Here is a 22,333-nt window from a genome sequence, read left to right on the forward strand (position 1 = left end):
AGGAAAATTACATTCTATACTTTGACATTGTATTTTTAAATTAAAACTGTAAGTCTGGGAAGCTAAGAATTATTGCAACTTTCTGATACTACGTCATTCCCTGAAAAATGATGTTTTTAAATAAAAGTATCATCTTTCACTTACGTTTGCTCTATGCATTAATACAACCACATAGATGTATATAAATACTTCATAGACACATTACTTATTAAATTTTGTACTCTAAAAATAGCATTTTGCAGGACTGGAAAGAAGACTCAATGTTTAAATGGTGTGCAAATTTTATCCATATAATATAGAATAAACATACTAAAATCTGTACACCTAAGGAAGCTAAGCAAGAAGGAGGACGCTGGCTAAGATGCTCAATCCCCATTCAGAAAGGCAAAGAGGATGGACATCAGAGGAGGGAGAAAACAGGGAACAGGACAGGAGCCTACCACAGAGGTCCTCTGAAAGGCTTTACCCTGCAGCGTATTGAGGCAGATGCGGAGACTCATAGCCAAACTTTGGGCAGAGTGCAGGGAATCTTATGAAAGAAGTGGGAGAAAGTAAGACCTGGAGAGGACAGGAGCTCCACAAGGACAGCAACAGATCTGAAAAGCCTGGGCACAGGGGTCTTTTCTGAGACTGATACTCCAGCAAAGGACCATTCATGGAGATGGCCTTGAACCCCTGCACAGATTAGCCTATGGCAGTTCGGTGTCCAAGTGGGTTCATAATAATGGGAACAGGAACTGTCTCTGACATGAACTGATTGGCCTGCTCTTTGATCAGCTCCCCCTGAAGGGGGAGCAGCCTTACCAGGTCAAAGAGGAAGGCAATGCAGCCAGTCCTGATGAGACCTGATAGACTAGGATCAGAGGGAAGAGGAGGAGGAACTCCCTTATCAGTGGTCTGGGGGAGGGACATGGGTGAGGAAGAGGGAGGGAGAGAGGGTGGAATTGGGAGGGGAGGAGGTAGGGAACTACAGGGGGGAATACAAGGTTTATAAACTGTAATTAATAAAAATAAAAATAATTTTTAAAAAAAGCACTTAGAATAGGCCCCTAACTTGCACCAGATAATAAATATCTCAAGGTCTTGTGCGTTGCTTGGTTGGTAGCACACTCAGGTAACCTGTTTAGCATCCTGAGTTTTAGCCCTAGTTACAGCCTGGGCAATGGCTCTTCCCAATATGAAGCACAGGCAGCAGAAGCTATGGTAAACAAATGTGATCACTGCAAAGTGAAAAGCTTCTCCCTAGCAGAGGAAACGAGTGACAGCGTAAAGAGAAAAACCTATGGTGTGAAAAGAGCGCATTCACAAGCTGTACATCGGATAACAGGTTAGTAGCCAAAATATATCAGAACTCACTTGGTGAAAGAAAGTTGATTCAGTTTTAAAACAGTCAAAGTACTGGGCAAGGTACTTTGGGTGGTCACAGGACCCAAATGGACATTCCATAAAATAGAACAAACAAATGGCCAAAGAGTACATGAACAAAAATGCCCTGTATCAAAGTGCATACTGAAACCAGATAAAGCATCAAGTAGTACCTATAGGATGGCCATCATGAGAAATAAAAATGATGGGTATTGGGAGCCTATGGAGGATAAGGAAACACTTGTAGGCTGTTAGGGGAAATTGCCAGTTAGTATACAAATTGCAGCAGGTTTCCAAGAAAATTAAAAAACAGAGCTAGAATATAATCCAGCAGTTCCACCACTATTTACATACACACAGGAAATGAAATTGATGTGTTGAAGACAGACCTACACTTCTGTGTTCATTGTAACACTATTCATCATTACTAAAATACAGAGTCAACCTAATTGACCATAAGATAAACCTGGGCCCAGGGAGGCCTACAGAGACCAAGGACCATGCATGGAGAGGACCTAGACTTCCTGCTCAGATGAAGCCCATAGGCTGCTACTGATTCTCCAAGTAAGTGTCCTAGTAAGGGGAGCAGGGACTGTCTTTGACAATTCAATGGCTGGTTCTTTGATCACCTCCCCCTGACAGGTACAGCCTTACCAGGTCACAGAGGAAGATGATGCAGCCAACCTGAATGAGACCTGCTAGGGTCACATAGAAGGGAAGGAGGTCCTCTCCTATCAGTGGACTAGGGGAGGGGCATGGGGGAGAAGAGAAAAGGAGGGTAGGACTGGAAGGAGAGATTGAAAGGGGCTACAGCCAGGATACAAAGTGAATAAATTTTAATAATAATAGATAAAAATAAATTAAAAAATAATAAAAGACATACGCTCTATATGGAGTGTAACACTGCTCAACATTTAAGAAAGAAGGAACTCCTCTCACCTCCCCAACGTTGATAAGCATTATATTATACAAAGTGAAACAGCACAGAAAGACAGTATTATACTTTCTAACTGACATCAAAACAAACACACACAGAAACACACACACACGTTAGTAAGAATAAATGCACTAAAAATATAGGTCAGAGATGGAGTACTTGCCTAGCATATGAAAGGTTCTGTGATTACCTCAAAGTCTTTAAAAATTAACAAACAAATAAATAAATAAATAAATAAACGGCAACCTGAAATGCACTTTACCATAAAGCTAAAATTATTCAAATAAATTATTTTGAACTAGGCTATAAGCTTTAAGTTTGTTTTTAAAAAGTGATTGTAGTTCGTAATGACAATATAAAAAAAGAAACTGAAAGATGTTTGTAAATCTGGAAACACATCTTAAGTATAAAATTGAGCTTCGTGTTTACTCTATAAAGCTCCCAAATGATAGTTTATATTATAATTACAAAATAAAGTATTTAAAATACTCCAGTGAATTTTTATACTGTTTACAATTCATTTAATATTTCATATAACTACACTTATGGTTAAATACCATTTCATTAGTTATTTGTTATCCAAATGCGAAAGATTCTGAAGCAATTGCTTTTCTTCCTGCTCTATTTCTAATGTTTGATTTACAAGAGAAACAGCAATAGAGAGTCTGAGGAAGCAGCTCCAGGGAATCTATGATAATGAGAAAAATCTCATTGTTTTGTGGTATTTTTACTTGCAAGTTTATATGCTTCTATGCCGCCCGATAATAATCAAGTACTCAACAAAATGCCTCCACCATTCACTGCAACTGTGGCAGCCACCAGCTTGACTTTGCCCTCTAATCATCATCTAAAAACACAGATTGCACCGCACTAGCCTCGCTACACAATTCCCAGAGCAGCGAAGAGACTGGAAGACATTATGATAGAGCAGTGATGAGGTAAAAGAGGGAGCATATTATTAAGTAGCTTGATAGCAGAATAATATATCAAACTGTCAGTTTGGATAAAAATATCCATCCATTTTCTAGTATCGCATGTACTTGAGGACAGGAAAACTTGAATTTTTCAGGTTCTTTTTTTTTTTTTTTTTTTTTTAATAATGACCTTTCAGAAAATAGCCAATTTGATTGCTCATCTCTCCAGCAACCTCACGATTGTGTTTCTCTTCCAGTTTCTGCAACTCCATGAAAGGGGATTGGAATCTGCTGGTAATTACACATACAATGCATACACATACACACACACACATACACACACACACATAATGCACACACACAATGCACACACAGGCACACACACATACACTCACACACTCACAGGCACACACACATACACTCACACACATACACACACAGTCGCATACACAATGCACACACACGGGCGCACAGAAACGCACACACTGCAATCACATGCTTAGGTGGAAATCGCTGTGCCATAGAAAGTATCTAGTTGAGTGTTTACCCAGTTTTAGGAGTCACAGCTGATTGGCTTTTGTGCACAATATCATCAAATGCCAGCCAATAAGCTAATTTTTTACCAAGAGATCCTTGGATAGATGAGTCATAAAAGAAAAGGTAATATGCATAAATATCCCCTCCAACTTAGTTTAAAGGTAAAACACACAATTTCACTTAAGCCCTGTGGAAAGTGTCCTGTTTTTCTTCACAGAGCTTCAGTAAATCAGTTGGTGTCCTATATGAACTGAAAATATGAAAGAGAAGGGGCAGACAACTAAGGAATCTGGTTGTGCATTGTTGGGCTCTAATGTTGTTAAGGTACACATGTTGTTTTGTTATTTTCACATGTAGTTACACATACTGTTCACTTAATTAGAAGATGTATTCACACTGTATTCATTTTCTTTTTATTTTTAAGTAAGTTTTTGAGATTATAATAGAAACCTCTAAGCAAAAATGTCTACTTACAAAAATGTTTTGCTTTGGACTGTGCAGTTCTGATTCACTATTCAACAGAGCTTAGAAAACTGACTTCCTCAAATATTTCCATGAGTGCCAAAATGAACCATGGTCTACCTTCTAGTCAAATTCATTGATGCTCCAATTTGTAGGCTAAATTTTATCACTAATGATAGATGAATTCCAGTCCCTTAAATCTTATTTTATTCTGAATCTATATTTTCTAATCTAAATCTTGCCAAATATAACTTGACAAAATGTCATTGCTAATAAGAGTTAAAGTGCTAATATGATATAAAAATTACATTTATTACAATCTTTTTTATTTAATAATGTTAAGTGTCTTTAATTAGCATGACAGAGTAGTATATTCAATGGCATATACAAATATTTTTTTATAATTTTTATTTTTTATATTAATCACAGGTTTACTTTGTATCCCAGCCATAGCCTGGGATACATAGCCAAAGCCCATCCTCCCCTTCCATCTGACCCTAGCTTATCAGGTATCTTCAGGACTGGCTGCAATGTCCTCCTCTGAGGCCTAGCGAGGCTGCTTCTCCCTTGGGGGAGGGAGGAGTCAAAGAGCCAGCCATTGAGTTCATGTCAGAAATAGTGTTTGTTCTCCTTGCTAGGCTACTCACTTGGATACTGAGATACCATGGGCAACATCCGAGCAGAGGTTCTAGGTTATATCCATAACCTTTGGTTAAAGAAACAGTCTCATAGAAGACCCCTGTGCCCTGATATATTTGGTCCTTGTGGAGCTACTGTCCTCTCCAGATCATACTAACTCCCCCTTTCATATGATTCCCTGTACACTGCCCAAGGTTTAGTTATGAGTCTCAGCATCTGCTTTGATACACTGCTAGGTAAAGTCTTTCAGAGGCCCTCTGTGGTAGGCTCCTGTCCTGTTTCTTGTTTTCTCCTCCTTCTAATATCCATCCCATTTATCTTTCTAAGTGAGGATTGATCATCTTACCTCTTTCTTGTTATCCTCTTTAGGTGTATAGATTTTAATATGTTTATCCTATCTTATAGGTCTAGTACCCATTTATAAGTGAATATATACCATGTGTGTCTTTCTGCTACTGGGATATCTCACTCAGGATGATCTTTTCTAGATACCACTATTTGCCTGCAAATTTCATTATTTCTTTGTTTTTAATTGCTGAGTAGTATTCCATTGTGGAAAAGTACCACAATTTCTGTATCCATTCTTCCATTGATGGATATCTGGGTAGGTTCCAGGTTCTGGCTATTACAAATAAAGCTGCTAGAAAAAGGCAACAAATTAAGCAATACAATTAAAAAATAGGGTGCAGAGCTAAACAGAGAATTCACTGTAGAAGAATACAGAATGGCAGAGAAACACTAAAAGAAATGTTCAACATCCTTAGCCATCAGAGAGATACAAATTTAAACAACCCTGAGATTTCACCTTGCACCCATCAGAATGGCTAAGATCAAAAACTCAAGTGACACTACACGTTGCAGAGGTTGTGGAGAAAGGGGAACCCTCCTCCATTGCTGGTGGGACTGTAAACTCATACAACCACTTTGGAAATCAATCTGGCGCTTTCTCAGACAATCAGGAGTAGTGCTACTTCAAGATCCAGCTATACCACTCCTAGGTATATATCCAAAATATGCTCAAGTACACAATAAGGACAGTTGTTCAACCATGTTTGTAGCAGCTTTATTTGTACAAATAATTTTTAAATTTAGGTGTTCTGCTGTGCTGGGGCTAGGGAAATGACTCAGTGCTCAAGTGCTTTCTCTGCAAGCATGAAGACACAAGTTCGAATCCTCAGAACCCAGTAAATGTCAGGTGAGTGTGACAGCCTTCCTATGACTCTGGCTTTGGAAGGTAGAGACAGAGCAGTCCCTGGTTAGAGTCTAGGCAAATTTGGTAGCTCTAGATTTGATTTAGTGACCTTGCCTAATTATGCAAAAGCTCTGAAGGATGATGGCCAATACCAATCTTGTGAGCCTACATGCACATATACCCACATGCATGGTCACCCCCCACACATGCAAAATGAATGTATATGAACAGCGTGCCCCCCACAAAAACCCAAAAAGAAAAAAGAAAAAGAAAAAGAATAGTTCTTAGAGTATTTAGCATAAAAGAGAACAGTAATTTGTATGTCTTTCTGTTCGAGCGTTTAGCATAAAAGATAACAGTGATTTGTACAACTTCTTTCTGACATGTTAAGACGAATTACCTTTTGGCCAAATCAGTCCTCCGAACTCTGAAAATGCAATCAAGTCAGGTATGCATTTGTGTGGATGTTATCAAGGTCAAGAAGCAGAACACTAAAATGAACTGATTTCTTTCTGATTAAGAATAAAATTTCACAGTGAAGGGCTGTAATCATGTGAAGAAATAGATGCAAGAGAACTAGAAAAGGAGAGAGATACAGAAGAAAAGGAAAGATAGGAAATAAAATAAGAAAGAAAAATGAATGAAGAAGAAAGAGGAACACGTTTGTCTTCCTGGGTCTTGAGGTGATGGTAAGCAAATCAAGCTTCAACTTTAGCTTCTTGAGAAAGACAACTAGATTTTTTTTCGTTAAGGAAGAAAAAAAAGAACAAAATGCTGAATATAGCTCCTAGAGAAAACGGGAACACATTACTCATTCTGGCTACATAACGGCAATTGTCTAACAAAGAAAGCTTTATCTTAAGCTTTGTGTGCCTAACGATTTGTTTATTGGGAAAGTAATCACTTTCAAATGAAATAGATACCTCCATTGCAGAGAATCTCTTAGCAACTATAGCTTTTCATTTTGAGGCATAAATTGTTCCGTTGGAAGCAATGTGCTTGGCAAAGAGTTTTGAAGAGCTCCAGCCAGGACCTGTCATTATATAAACGCATGATTTAAATTTTCTTTGTTGTCAAACTTTTCTGTGTGTGATGCAGTTCATTGTTGCTTCAAATCCCATGTGGAAGAGATCAGGGAGTGTGTGACAATCAGTACAAAGTGGAATACTTTCAACAGTGCAATGAGGAAATGTTTTTTTGTTTCATTTGAGCCAGTTCTTCCAAAGGTGAACCAATTAGTCTGTGTTTAAGAAACATAGCAAGTTGTTGGTAAATCAAAGCAGTGACAGTGTCAAATGAGGAGGACACACTAATTGTCATGTCTCATTAGTAACTTGAAAATTGGCAGGATTTCCTTTTACATCAGAGCGGAAGTACAAAGCGCCATTGACCACTGATTTTATCATGTTGATAAATGTGATCTGCTGCATCCCTTTAAACACAACTTTTTCATGTATTCAAAAAGCTAAGCCGGGGTGGTGGCACACACCTGTAATCCCAGCACTTGGGCAGGCAGAGGCAGGAGGACCTCTGTGAGTTCGAGGCCAGCTTGGTCTCCAGAGCAAGTTCAGGACAGTCAAGACTACACAGAGAAACCCTGTCTTGAAAAACAAAACAAATAAAACAAAGCTATCAGCTGATGTTTCATGTGCATTTGTTGGAACATATTTTTAACAGTAAATTCTCCAATAAAGCGTTGCAGGAAATGTTGGTTTAGGACCAGATATAGTTGTGTTCAGTGGTTACATTCACTTTCATTGGAGCTGAGCAGGTGGCCCATGCCTGTAATCCTAGCACTCATGAAGGCAGTGGCAGGTGGATCCCTGTGAGTTCAAGGCCTGGTCTACAAATTGAGTCCAGGACAGCCAGGGCTATACAGAGAAACCTGTCTTGAAAAAAATAAAATAGAACAAAACAAAAAATAACTTTTTGTTTGTTAATCATAAGAATATATCTTTTAAAACAAGACATTTAGTCACTTCATCAAAAGGACTTACAGTTCCAGGAACTTTATTCTCTAATTTTACATTTCTTCATTTGCTGCCAGTAATAAAACAGGAAGTGAAGATTCACACACATTTCTAATGTAGGTGATATTCCAGGCACTTACATTAAAATCTTAATATACCTACATTCTCATTTAGCCCTCATAGTAACTGTATAAAGTGAGTATTACCAAGTTACAACTTTTGTGCTTCCTTGATTTTAGATTTTTAATAACATCCTTCAGTTGACCGATGCAGTGATAAAATATTTCAGATAATCCCCTGCTGACTTGAAGGATCTTCTGTGACTATAAAGAGAATAACAAGGGCATGCCACCTTGATGCCATCTACTTTCTAAATAATTTGCATGATTTTTCTGTTTTTCTTTTCTTGGTACTTAATGAAATTTGCTGACACCTTTTGCTTATGTAAAGTATTTGAGATATATCCAGATATCCAAACAGCCAGAATAACAAAGGTAGCACTGATAATAAATTTTACTGTCACTAATGCATACTTTTGTGCTTACCAGGCATTCTGTGGAGACTTTGTTAGACAGTAAACATCAGGACAGCAGTTCTTTTCCTACCTACCTGAGTTTTATCTCCATGTCTCACTGTCCTCACTGCCGCCTCCTCAGCTAAGCTTCTTCTGTGGCTTGGCAGGGTTTCTGAACTAAAGTCCTATGTGGACCCTTGGTCCATTATAACTAGGCCTGCAGATAGTAACCAGGGGAATGTTTATGTAGTTTGAACCAGATAGCCTTACTGTTTAGCCAAATGATCTCTAAGAACTTTACCTGGGAATTATGCAACAAACCCACTTATGAAATCTCTGAACAAAGTCTGGTGCTTCTTTATTTCTCAGACATTGACCGTTATACAGTAGGGTGCCAGATCTATTGCTCCCTGGCTTGTGAGGCTCTTATTAAATATTTATGAATTTCGCAAGACAGTGATATCATATCAGGAGCTTCAAGTAGAACATGATAGGAGGATTTACTCAACAGAATTCAGCGCGTGCGAGAAGTCAAGGCTTTTATGGATTTTGTGTGTTTGCTCTGGAGAGCTGGCTGTTAATCATCAACTGTAACACAACTCTTGCTATTGCTCTCAATTTTTAGTAATGGTGGCTTTGCTTGGTTGTGATGGTTAGGTTTTTGTTTTTGTTTCTTCTGCTTGACACATGTCAAGACATATCTGAGGAAAGGGACTCTCATTTAAGGAGTTGCTTCTATCAGATTGTCCCGGGGGCATAGGTTTGGGGAATTTTATTCATTAATGATCAATATGGAAGGCCCCAGTTCACTGTGGGTGGTACCATACATGGTCTCACAGTCTTGAGTAGTATAAGAAAGCAGGTTGAACAAGCCATCGGGAGCAAGACAGTAAGTTTACTCCATAGTCCTTGCTTCAGTTCCTGACTCCTGCTTCCTGCCTTGGCTTTCCTTAATAATGGAATATAACCTGAAGCTGCAATAAACCCTTCACTCTGCCATGTTTGTTTTGGTCAGCATTCTACACAGCCACCAAAAGGACACTGACCTTCTGCCAAGTGTGCTCTGCTCCTGTCACTTTAAGACTACTGCTTATATTGTCCCCTTTAGGATTGTCCTCTTTTGGATTTTCAAATTGCTGGCTCCTTCTCACCCTAAATGACATTTTCCTAAATAGGAAAATTTTATAGGACATTTTCCATGACTGTCTTAATCGGAGGGATCACTATATACCACACAACTAATTTCTGTATAATCTCAGCCCTGCCACTTAAAACTGTGCCACCAAGCTCATGCTCCTCTGCACTATATAGCTTGCATTTGACATTAAACTGCAGAGAAACAAATAGTAAAGCATATACTTGTCTACTTTTTAAGAATCATAAGGTCAGGCGGTCAGAGGTACAAGAGCTGGGTAAACACATCAAGAACTAGGCTCTTGCCTTTCCTGCTTCTGCATCCTTACCTTAGGACCTGAAAGCCATCTTCATCATCATATAATTGTTATTTCAACTCTAGACATATTAACCCATTTAGCTGTCAAGGTAAATGAGAAAGAACAAAGGAGCGAAGATCAACTTCTGAAAGCATAAATGTGCAGTTTGTCCATCTGAAAGGCATTTTTGGACTTTGTACTATAATCGCCTGCTCGATATTAAGATAGATTGTGGAGGGAGAATTGTGCTCATTTTCTGCATGTTGTAGTGGATGGCAGCAAGGGAAAAAGACTTTGGAGCATTTAGTATATTCTTGTTGCCCTAGTACAAAATAGCTTTAAATAACCATATTTCAGCTTCAAAAAACTTATGGACTAAAGTCTTTATGGCAGTGAAATTAGTCATAAGTCATCATTAAAGACTGAAAAGACGACTTCATGATTACTCCAGACTACTGGAAGCTTGAGTTCTGTCCTTTCTTACACTCTGTTATTTGGTTCACAGTGCTCTGGTTTCTAGACTGCTGTATCTTTAATGAACTCTTAACAAATTTTTCCTATTACTATTGTCAACATTCTATGGAGAGAGACTTGACCATTTCTCTACAATTTAATGTCATCACTAAGATCAAGTGCATTCTGAGACAGTCTTATGCATGTTCATGATGTTATGTATTGCCATATTTAAATAATAATAATTGGTATGAAACATTTCTCTGTTTTTTTTTTCAATCAGTTTTAAGTATCAGGTTAGAGGAATAAATACATTCATAGCCAACAGAACTAAACATTTGTGGTTTTTTTTTCAAGCCCCCCTTTACCATTTATTGGTTGTATAGCATTGGGCCAGATAATTCATCTATCTAAGTCTTATTTCTGGGGGGTGTAGGGTAGGGATAATAGTAATCTTTATGTATATAAAGGTTTTCCTAAGTACTGTAGATAGCTTTCAATGACAGCCACTAATTCACAAGGATTCTGAAAAATACACTCATTGTAGCTAGCAATTCTGTAAATGCTCAAATCTGTTATATAAAAATAGCATAAGGAAATATACTTTAAATCATCTCAGTATTATTCTTTATACCTAATGTATTAAATAACTAAAATATGCGATATAAGTCACTTTTATATTCTCCTGTTTATGGGATAATGACAAAAAGATCTGCACAGATTCAGAACATATCCACTCTTTAAGCCAAAATCTATTTTGGATCTATGTTTAGTGATAGCTGGAGAGTAGATCCTCTAGACACAAACATCTGGCAGCATATGGGTTATCAAGCCACATTACAAACATTGCCCAGATTCTAAAAATTTATAGCTTGATTCAAATTTCAAATTTTCATTGTCAGCTCCTTTCTTGGAGAACAAGTTTTTTTCCTCTGGATCTGTATCATTATAAGTAAGAGGGGTGACAAGGATACATTGAGAGTCTATGCCAGTGATTCCCAACATGACTTTACATTGTGATTGCTGGGGAACTCTGAAGACTCTGATACCTAGGTCGTACACAGCCTCAGTGAAATCAGAAATATTAGTGAGTAGGATCCAGGCATCTGTGATTTTTCAGTGCTCCCAGGTAATTCCAGTGGGTTGCCTAGACTAATACCCATTCTATTCTGTCATTTGAAAGCTCTCCAGGTGATCCTGTTGATCAATAACTATCACCCGAGAGAGGTACACTAGTAAATGCATAAGGGTTAATTTGTATTGAAAAAGGAAAAATTAAGAGCTCAGTGTCTGACCAAGAAAGCCCGCAGAGCACATAGCTATTGTAAAACTACTGAATGTCAAAGAAGAAAAGCTGCTGAAAGAAAAATAGTGATGGAAATGGGAATAAAGGGCACAGGGTTTAGCATTGCTAAGACCCTAAATTTCCCATTTGTTTTCCATAACCCTGATGAGAATAATAACACAGACATTTACCCCATTTACAATTATGTGAAGATAAACTGAGTTAAAAGTTGTGAAGATATTAATAAACAATGGCTTCATATTGTAGTTTCTGTGTTTCCTCACTATCTTTGTGCTGAATGAGTTGTAATTGCAATGTTAAATGGTAAAAGCTTTAAGAGGCAATTAGGTAAGTAGGGACCCATGTTCAGTGTGGATCTATACCATTACGGAGAAAGAGGGCTGTGTATTCTCAATAACTTTACTTCAAGCATGAGTTCTGACTTGTGTGGGCTTGCTTGCCATGCTCATGGACTCCCCAGCCTTTTGATCTGTGAGAAAAAGATTTACTTTATAAGTGTTGCCAGTCTGTGAGTCTGTGTTATAGCCACAGAGAACAGACTGACACAGATTCGTATCCATGAGGAGCTATAGCAACAACTAATGTCATAAAATTAAGAATGGTTTTTAAAACCAGTACACAAGCAGAAATAAGAGAAGCTAAGAGGGTTTGAAAAACAGGATCAGATGAATGGGGAGGAGGTCCCCCCCATCAGTGGACTTGGAAAGGGGCACAGTGGAGATGAGGGAGGGAGGGAGGGAGGGAGGGACTGGGAGGGAATGAGGGATCGGGACACGGCTGGGATACAGAGTTAATAAAATGTAACTGATAAAAAAAATAAAAAAAAAAAAGAAAAAAAAAAAAAAAGAAAGAGCCTAGCAACAGGGTATGCTGCTGTGAACAGGGTACTAAGGGTGATTCTAATGGGAGATCAGACATTGAAGAGGTTAGGGAAAGTTCTTAATGTCTCAGAATTACTGGGCCACTGTAGGGATGTTGACAGAAATACAGACAGTACAGACCATACAATCTCCAACTGAAATGAGAAATAAACAAGATATTGGAGACTGAAGCAAAGAACATTCCTGTTATATAGTAACAAAGAAGTCAGTGAAATTATGCCCATATCCTAAGGCTTTATGGAATATAGAACTTCAGTGTGATGGGCTAAAATATCTAGCCGAGAAAAATTATCTGAACAGCTAGCACGTGAGCAGCTGCATGGCGACTTTTTAACTATATGCATTGCGAGATAGTATATAAACCATTTAAAGATGGAGGACAGAATTAAAAGAAAATTGGAAATCAGAAAAGGATTTGTACAATTTGAAATTTATATGTGTAAAAGAAAGAATTTTGTTTCAAAAAGAATACAAATGGGATGACCCATGCAACTGTTGTACAAAATGATTACTATGGAGAGAAAGATCAGAGCCAAGCACTGATGGAGAGGACAGTAGTAGAGAGTCAAGGAAAGCATGAATGTATAAACATAAATTCTTACTTCTACACCTCTATGTCTACCTGGCAAGACACTGACTTAAATAAATATCCAGTTTTAAGACTTGCTGTATTTTTCCTTGTTCCATTTTAGCCTTATTTGTACTTTGGCCTAATTATAAAATTAGTTTGCAATTTTTATGTTTTGCCTAATACTACTTTCTGGAGTCTTACTATCTATTTCACACCTGTCTTATCACAGTCTTTTGAAAGCAGATTACATTTTTATTTCACCATCTTCCAGGTAAAGGAAATTGTTTCAGGTTGAATCATGAATTGCAGGTCACCTGTCATCTGATTAATGTGAAACTTTGAACTTTAAACTTCGGGGGGGGGGTTGCTGGGATAAATTTCAGCTTTTAAAATTCTTGAGATTGGCAGAATGCATTGTGTTTATCAGAAGAATCTAAGTGGGAGGGAGACGTAGAGACAAGCTATGGTTTGAATAGCCCTGTAAAAATCAGTGTTAAAATTTAATTGCCATTGTAACAAGAACAACCGGAACATTTTGAGAGGGATGAGTCATTAGAGCTCTACCTTTGTGGAGGAGTTAATTACCAGCATATTCCATTATTGTAGATGTGGTTTGGGTCTCTTGAGAGTGTCTTTGCTGTAGAAGCTAGCTCTGTCTTGTTCACGTCCTCCGTGATATCCTTTGTTCTATTGTGATTGAGTAAGAAATCCCTCTTCAGGCTACAGTCCTATGGTCTTGAATGCCTTATCATCTAGAACCCCTGAGAGAGGCAAACTGTCCTTCATAAATTAACCCATCTATAGTACTCTCATAGAGCATCTGAAAATGGACTAAGGTTGCCAAATTGTATGTGTTCAATTAAAGTTTGCATTGTTTTATTTTTGTTAAGGGTAAATAGAACTGAAGTTATATGGGTGGATGGGTATTATCAGTGTGATTCCCAAGAGTCCCCTCTTTTTGGTGGCATGGAATATCAAGAATAACCCAACAAGGTTAACATTTCATAAAGAAAAACTGTTCTTTCCTAATGGATTTTTAGCAGCCTTCAGTCCTTATTTTGTGTCCATCCTAATCTAAGATACACAAGTAGATTCAAGCTTTTATGTTAGTAACCAGTTTGGTTTTCACAAAATAAATACAGGAAGTTCTAAAGAAGTGCTACAGGAAAGCTCTACTAAATCAGCTGTACACCGTAATTTATTGAGCTGACTCAATAGTTTGTCTTCCTTCCAGGATTCTGGTCTTGGTTTTTTTCTATTGTTTGTTTGTTTATTTGTTTTTGTACAGAACCAGAATTCTGTGTAAAGGTCCAGGTCTTGTGTCCAGTTTTCAGTTATTATCCTTTTGGTTTTAGCACTGGCCAGGATTCTACTGGAGGGTCCATTGTTTTCCACATTTTTGCTTTTAGAATCTTTAGCTTTTATCACCTTCTGTATTTCTCAGGCTTCATGTTGCTGGACTCAAATGTACCAATATCAGCAAAAGGCTCAGGATCCAAGAGCAATTTTTTTCCTAGACCCTCTTGATCTTCTCAGATACACACAAAAGTCAGGCTGATTACAATCCTCACTGCCTTTGCAGCCAAGAAAGCTAGGCTAGTCTCTTTTCCTCCTAGAAAACAATTGTTCCCCTGGGACATTCCTTCCTTAGCTAATGAGGCAGAAGCAAATGTTACGAGATTCTGTCAGAAATTAATAAAAAATCTTCTCTGGAAATATTCTGTCTTTCCCCCAGGTACTCCGTGTAAGGACTGTGAATGATGTAATAGTGTAATATAACCAAACTAGTTTACCTTTTAGTAAGTAAGTCATACTGCAGGGATACGTAATAGGTTTTGTTGTTGTTTGTTTGTTTGTTTGTTTGTTTGTTTTTCTTGGACAGTATTTTTTTCTCATCTCTACATGGCCATAAAATCTACCTTGAAACTTAAAAACCACAAAGAATAGATACAAATCAGAGATTTTAGGTTCATTAGTCAGGGTTCAAATGTCATTTGTGGGGGTGTGCTTCCAGACAGGGTTTCTTTTTGTAGTCTTGGCTGTCCTGGACTTACTTTGTAGACCAGGCTGGCCTCAAACTCCCAGAGATATGCCTGCCTCTACTTCTCAAGTGCTGGGATTATGGGTGTGTGCCACTGTGCCCAGCTAAAATGTTGGGGTTTTTTTTGGGGGGGGTGTTGTTGTTGTTGTTGTTTTAAGAAATTAAAATTAAGTGGTACTCAACCACAATCACTTTAAACTCTGAGCCGTTATCAGTAATTTTTAGATACCTTGAAGAATCCAATTTAGTATCCTTTTATATACTACATCAAAAAATAACAGAATGCAAGGTTTTCAGGAATGTTAAGAATGAAGAAACTAAGATCATTTTGTTCACATTCATTACTTATTAATGAGTGGACCAGTATTTACACACTCACTTTGAGAATTTCTTATAAACTCAGGCCTTATTCTTGCACCTTCTCAACCAGCATCTCTCAGATGGGGATGAGGATGAGGAGCCTGCACCTCAGTCAGCACTCTTAAGTAAGCTCAGGAATTATATTTGGAGCCATTAGTCTGCAACCAATTTTTAAAGGCTGTAGCAGCACAATATAATCCCATAGGGACTTTAAATAGTCATGCTCCTTAGAGCAGTGGTATCAGCCCTGGATTCATTTGAGCACCATGTCCAGATATGGTGCTGTGCCAGCACATTGGAATCCTTTGCATGTGGCTGACGGCACCAGGCATCTGTGCTTTTAGAGCTCCCTGGGTGACTATAACACACAGCTGTGATGGCTAATCTGAACTATCAACTTGACTATATCTAGAATCATCATAAAAAAATAGTATGTGTTCGAGGGTTCTAGTTCCAGAAAGTTTCAAATGAAGTAAGGAAATGCCTTCTGGATGTGATTGGAACCATCAACAGATTGAATAAAAGGAATATTTTTTTATTCCTGGATTGAATAAAAGGAAGGAAGCAAGCTAACGACCAACATTCATCTCTCTGCTTCCCAACTACAGACCAATATGGCCCACCATTTTGTACTCCTGCTCACCAGGACACACATGGACACACATATGAACACACACTATACCACACAAGGATAGGAACACACAAATAACAAGTGTGTAATCTCTCTGCTGTAAAAAGGAGGAAGACAGGTGTGCAAGGTGAGATTAAGTGAGAGTCATAGCTAGTGTAAAAGATGAGTGAGTAAAGAGCCATAGGAACACAGATTCAAAGAAGACATCCTTGGAGAGACATTGTTTGAGCTAAATCTCCCACACAGAAACTAAAACATCACCCATGACATGCCTTGTCTCTGCTTCATCTCTTGGTACAGTCTCTTGTTTCAGCTTTAACGAAACTGAACTCCTTTCAGTTCTTTAAATGACCCACATGCCCTTAATCAAGGCTTTCATCTTCGTTGATTCTGTTTTCCTAAAAAGTTTTTCACCCTTTTCCTGTTGTCACCACATCCCTATGAGCTTGCTAGTGCCAGTTCTTTCTTGCCTCCCACATGATGAAGTATGCCTTTGCTATAAACATGCATGGTCCTCCTGTAGAACATTGTTTAAAGAATAAGCATCTTTTTGGTATATCTGTGACCCAGAGCAGTGCATCCCATAAAAGCAAGGGGGAAAAAAATAGCTACTCTGCCACTAAGTCTCTGTTCACAAAACAAGGAAGCATTACTAAAAGAATGAATGGAGTTCCTGACAATGGACAGGAAATGTGCAATGATGGTGTGGCATTCTATGACTTGCTTTAGAAGGAGGAAAAATGGATTTCCAAAATACACTTGGAGGTGTTTAGTACGGCATGAAATGAATTTGATTGCCAAAGCCCTGAACTTTATCTAGTAGGTAGTTTGATGTCAGTGGGGTTTTATGTACAAGGGTGTAAGAACTATATTTGTCATTTAGAAGACTTACTCTAGAAACACTGCAGTGGGTGGTCTGAAAACGGAAAGACTGCTTTAAAGGTGATCAGTCAGGTTACTTTCCAGTACCGCCAGTGAGAAACGATGAAGGTTTCCCTGAAATAATGAAGCGGAGAATTTCTTTCAGAGGGCACTTTTCAGATGGAATCTATAGTGCTTGCTGACTAACTTCATGTGGGAGTAAGTGTGAAAGATGATGCCATAGTCTAGCTTGGGAGTCAGGCTGCTTGGGGTCCTATTAATGGAAATATAGAATGCAGGAAAAGAAGAGCTGGATTCAAGGAAAAATAAGGAGTCCAATTTTAAACATACTGAGTTCTTTGTGCCCATGGGGTATCTTGGTAGAGTATTTCATGTGCTAGAAATGCTTAACATCTCAGCAGGTGCTTCAGTGATTGTCAGTGTTGATGTGTCTGGTGTTGTCCAACTGTGTCGTCTTCCAGTTTATGTACTAGAGGTCAAACCTTAGAAACTGAGTGTAACACCGATGTCATGATTTGTTTGACTTTGGGCTACAATTGGCAATCAAAATAACTACTTCAGGGGGAGATTCTAAAGTCCCTTCCTGCTAATTTGCTCCAGTTAGATACACACACCCATGCTAAGCTTGCCAAATTCACAAGTGTAACAGTTTTTCACACAGGCTACTCTGCTGTTATATTGTTTTTCTCATTAGATTGTGAATTCCATGATTTCAGAAAGGAAATATATTATTCTTGATAAGCTTCATAGTACATATAGCAGAAACTTAAACTGATAGATAGATGCATGGATGGATGGATGAACAAATGGATGCATGAATGGATTTATAATCTTACTGCAGTGATATGTAATATTTTCTGTAGCTAGTTGCCTAGGAATTGAAAGCTTAATATCCTACTGTTTAATGCCTAAGTGACTTTTCAGTAGGGTGCTGACTATAGCAACTGTGTGGGAAGAAATCACTATAAATATTTTTAAATAGGCTTTCATTACGTTATTTTCTCTTGGCAATGTGAAATAATCCAAGGATTTAAGCTTTTTCGCTGGCTATGGAAGATAACATAATTCTTGATACATTAACCTTTGACATTAATATTTGAAAACTCTCTCAGTATTGTTCTAAAGGCTAGTAGATGAGGGTATGATCAGATCTCTGTTTCAAGAAAGTAACATATAGAACATTCAAAGAAGTTACAGAATATATTACTTCAGTTGGACAGAAGACAGTGATGAGGACCTGAACAATGCAACCGTGGCGAGATGGGGGAGAGTGAGTCAATCATTCTATCCATCAAATATTTATTCTTAATGTCATACCAGACTATGGGAGCAGCAGCAAGCAAAGTAGGCTTCTTCCTCAATGAGTTTATAGATGAAGGCAGGAACTGTGCAACAATCAAATTCATCATATATGGAAAATATGGATCTATAATAAACATTACATAAAAAGAAAAGACACACACACACATACACACACACACACACAAAGCCCCGATGTTTATGATGGGTATACTTCAGTATTTAACAGGCTAAAGTAGAAAGGTCTTGGGATTTGGATTGCTTAGTGAATTTAATGCTAATAAATACCATCAAAGAAACGAGTAAAAACTTGTGTGACAAGTTAAAGCGGCCTTTGACCAGAAGATGAAATCAATAAGCTCTCGACTACTAATTCTGATTTTACAGTAGAAGTCCACCAGATTATCAACTGGGATGATGTCGTTACTCACTTGCAGTGATGGCACTTTGCTGATGTGCTAGTTTATACTCTGTCTCCATGTTAATGTTTCTTCCCCACTCAGATGTCGCAAGAGCAATCGAACTACTGGAAAAGCTGCAAGAATCCGGAGAAGTGCCAGTCCACAAGCTACAGTCTCTCAAAAAGGTGCTTCAGAGTGAGTTTTGTACAGCCATCCGAGAGGTAGGACGCTGAGAATTTAACAGCTGCATTCGGCCATATGTCTTCTGAGTAGAAAACACGTTTTGCCATATAAACAGTTGAAATTGTTAAGCTTGGAAGTACATCTTTGCTTTCTGTTTTTAGTTCCTTGGACAGATGATGAAATATAATTTAGTCTGCTAAACTCTTAAAATAGACCCAGGCAGAAATTATACATTTATATAAAACTGAACGTTGATATCACGATACCGGCGAAGAACCTGCTTCGGCAGGTGACTGTAGGTGTGCATCCTGACTTCCTCAGCAGTCATGTGCAGCCACCTGGAAATTCAAGTAGAAAGAACCAAAATTAACAAGGTGATTCCTTAGTGGTCACCTTGAGTAAATCTTTCATAGTTCACTCTGAAAGAGTAACTTCCTACCAATTGAAGTTATGGTTACTCAAGTATTATCTAATATGATAATAGAAAAAATCCCCAACTATGCTGCCATGCCTTTGTAGCAAATCTGCTTAATGAGTCCTGCCTACTCATTGTTTTGGTTAAGTGAGGTAAAAAAAAAAAAAGAAGAAGAAGAAGTGTGTTCATATGACAATTTAAATTTTATAAATTGGATTATGGTAGAATCGACTTATTTAACTGAATAATTTAATTGCTCACAAGAAAATCTCCTAGAGATATATAAGCTATATCATTTATTCAGTAACCTATTATCCAACACCCATCATACATCACTCATTAGAGAAAAATTCCTTAATCAGAACCCAAAGCATATAAATCTAGCATAGCTGTTGCTTTAGGAGTCACAGCTGATGGATCTTCTCCTCAAGGCTATATGAACCTGCTGAGTGCCGGGAAGAGTCTGGTTTGGCACAGGGCACATGCCTTGGAAGGACAGATGCAGCAGGTGTCTATTGCCATTTGTAACGTGGGCCCTGGGTGATGCTGGTTTAGGAGTCCTTAATGGGTACAAAAAGACCTACTTAATTCAGAAGCAGTTTCATACACGGTAAATTTAAACAGCCTCTGCACCTCATTTAGAGTTTAGACTTAGTCTGGGTTTGATTTAGGCTATATTTGTGCTCAGTGTTCCTCAGGTGAACGTGTTCACTATTTGCTTTTGGTTAATACCGATATAGCTTTAAATAAATCAATATAGTTACATTAGTAAATTTCAACCTGTGAGTTGATCAAAGGCTGAAAAGAAACTTCTCAAGCCATTTGAGTTCTACACCTGTCTTCACCTTAGCATGAAAAGTTCAAGGTACCCAGAAACCCATGGACTCTTCTCAGATAACCTCCTGTAAACTCTGTAGAGGAAGCAGCTAAGTTCTCCAGACTCTTTCTCTTCTTCTTTGAACTGTGTAATCTCTTGAGACTTTGTAGCCAACTTCTCCTTTTTCAGAGACTCTATCATCTCTTCTGTGTCATAGCATTCTGATTTCTGCAAAAGTGACACAAGCACAAGGCACATAAAATATTTATCTCTGCTCACTAACTACATAGCTCATTGTCAAGTTTGAAGACTCTGTGTTCACAAAATGTCCACTTCTCATGAAAGAAAACGGTGAGCCAGAAGTCTATGATAGAAAGTGGGAGAGTAATGACACCATAGACAGGAGAAAGGTAGGAGCAGGGGGATGGAGTGAGATTTTACTGAGAGAGAGAGAGAGAGAGAGAGAGAGAGAGAGAGAAACCTAATTGAAATGTTGAAAAAAGTCACACACGTCCCAAGAAGGATAACATTTCAGGCACAGCAAACCACAAATGCAAAACCTCAAAGGCAAGAATGGACTTGGTGCATGAATAAATACCTTAAAAGACTGCATGTCTCTATGGAATGAGTAAGGCACATTCCCCAGAAGCAGCCTGAAAACAGGCTCAAAAAGCTTCATAGGCCATATAAAAACATTGGACTTTATTCTCTGTGAGGCACTCTGAGAGAGTTTTCACCTGACCTGATTTGTTTTGGGAAAGGCCTCCCTGGTTACTGTAAAAACACAAATACTGATACAGAAGTAAAAATAAGAGACCAGAAACAAAAGAACAAGGACATGAAGCGAAAGACAGAATGGTGGCAGCAGTATAATAGTAGGAGGTTGTCAAATATTTCATCTATTTCTGAGGTGACAATGAACTGAGAGTGCTGATGAACTGAGTTTATGACATATGAGAGATAGAATTATCAGTTGGTTCTTGGTTTGACCTGGAAAATTGAATAGATGTGCATGAAACTGTTACAATGAAGTTTAATAGAATCAATACATACTAAAAACAAAGAATACAAAAAGATGTGCACAAAACAAGAGAGTGTAGGCAAAATTACTACCTAACACCCTACAAAGTTCAACTGGTCAAAAAGTGATTTTATGTTCACACTAATGTAGATATTCATAATTTTGTGTTTAGAGTCAATACTTACTAAACAGGAATCGTCATCTTGTCTGGCATTTGTACCATTGGTGTGGAATTATCTGTGCATCTACAGTCTGCAGTTGTAATACATTTGCTGTGGGAAGCAATGACAAAATTGTAGCACAACAACTTTACATAGTATTCCAACGAATACTACACATTGTAGTATTCAACACATCAAAAATATGAATATATGTTGCCAGATAGGTGAATCAAAAGCCAAGAAAGAAAGTGATTCTAGGAAGTCTGGCAATGAATACCTAAATGTAAAATAAGCTGGAGCCAAAAAAATGCTTTTATTCCTGGTCTTTGTATGACTGGCATGGAATCTTTGAAATGTTTGGTGTTCGTTTAAATAACCTTTAGGAATTTTTTGTGGTTAAATTATCTGTTCTTTTTCCAGAAATATCTGCTACTTAAATTTTAAACTGTATTATTGGCTATAATTAAACGAGCAAAAGTAGTGCAGGTCACACAGCCACCAATAATATGTGTTCAGAACAAGAAGGTAGGGTTAGCTTTTGTAACAACTCCCTGATATAAATGCAAAAATAATTATTGCTATTGTCATAATTACAGATAAAAAAAACAGATAAAGATCACATACTGCCAATAACATGCTCAAAAAGAAAAAAAAAGAAGGTAGCATCGACTTTTTTAAAGAATGCTTTATGTAAACACAACAATGATCATTATTGTATGATGGAGTAATTTCGTATTTTGCTGTACATGTAGGGTAAGACTACAGCTCTTGGCATATGTGCAGTGCTCCTGAGAGAAGAGTTTAATGAGCTTTTGTGCATTTAATGCTAAAAATCAATGCTCAGAAAATATTGAAAGTTTTCCTATTTTTTTAATCTGTCATACTAAAGTCTGAAAAAAGCAAATCGAATCAGTACCGAGAGGAAACCATCGGTGAAGATGCTGGACA

General features: G+C 37.9%; 1 protein-coding gene across 8 annotated transcripts in view; it reads left to right on the top strand.

Moving 5' to 3' along the window:
• The window catches only part of Lin7a (lin-7 homolog A, crumbs cell polarity complex component), a 147,291-nt gene that overhangs the window by 36,419 nt on the left and 88,539 nt on the right, over nucleotides 1-22,333 (top strand). For 5 of the 8 annotated variants that reach the window (XM_060378012.1, XM_060378014.1, XM_060378016.1 and 2 more), the window contains one exon: nucleotides 18,891-19,009. The exons of 1 other annotated variant lie outside the window; for it this stretch is intronic. In XM_060378012.1, the coding sequence (XP_060233995.1) occupies nucleotides 18,891-19,009 (119 nt within the window). Of the gene's footprint in view, nucleotides 1-18,890; nucleotides 19,010-22,333 lie in introns of those variants that run through there. 2 more of the 8 variants (XM_060378013.1, XM_060378017.1) reach the window with 1 other exon arrangement.

The sequence above is a fragment of the Meriones unguiculatus genome, chromosome 2 (assembly GCF_030254825.1).
Source record: "Meriones unguiculatus strain TT.TT164.6M chromosome 2, Bangor_MerUng_6.1, whole genome shotgun sequence".
In the NCBI taxonomy this organism is placed as follows: Eukaryota; Metazoa; Chordata; class Mammalia; order Rodentia; family Muridae; genus Meriones; species Meriones unguiculatus.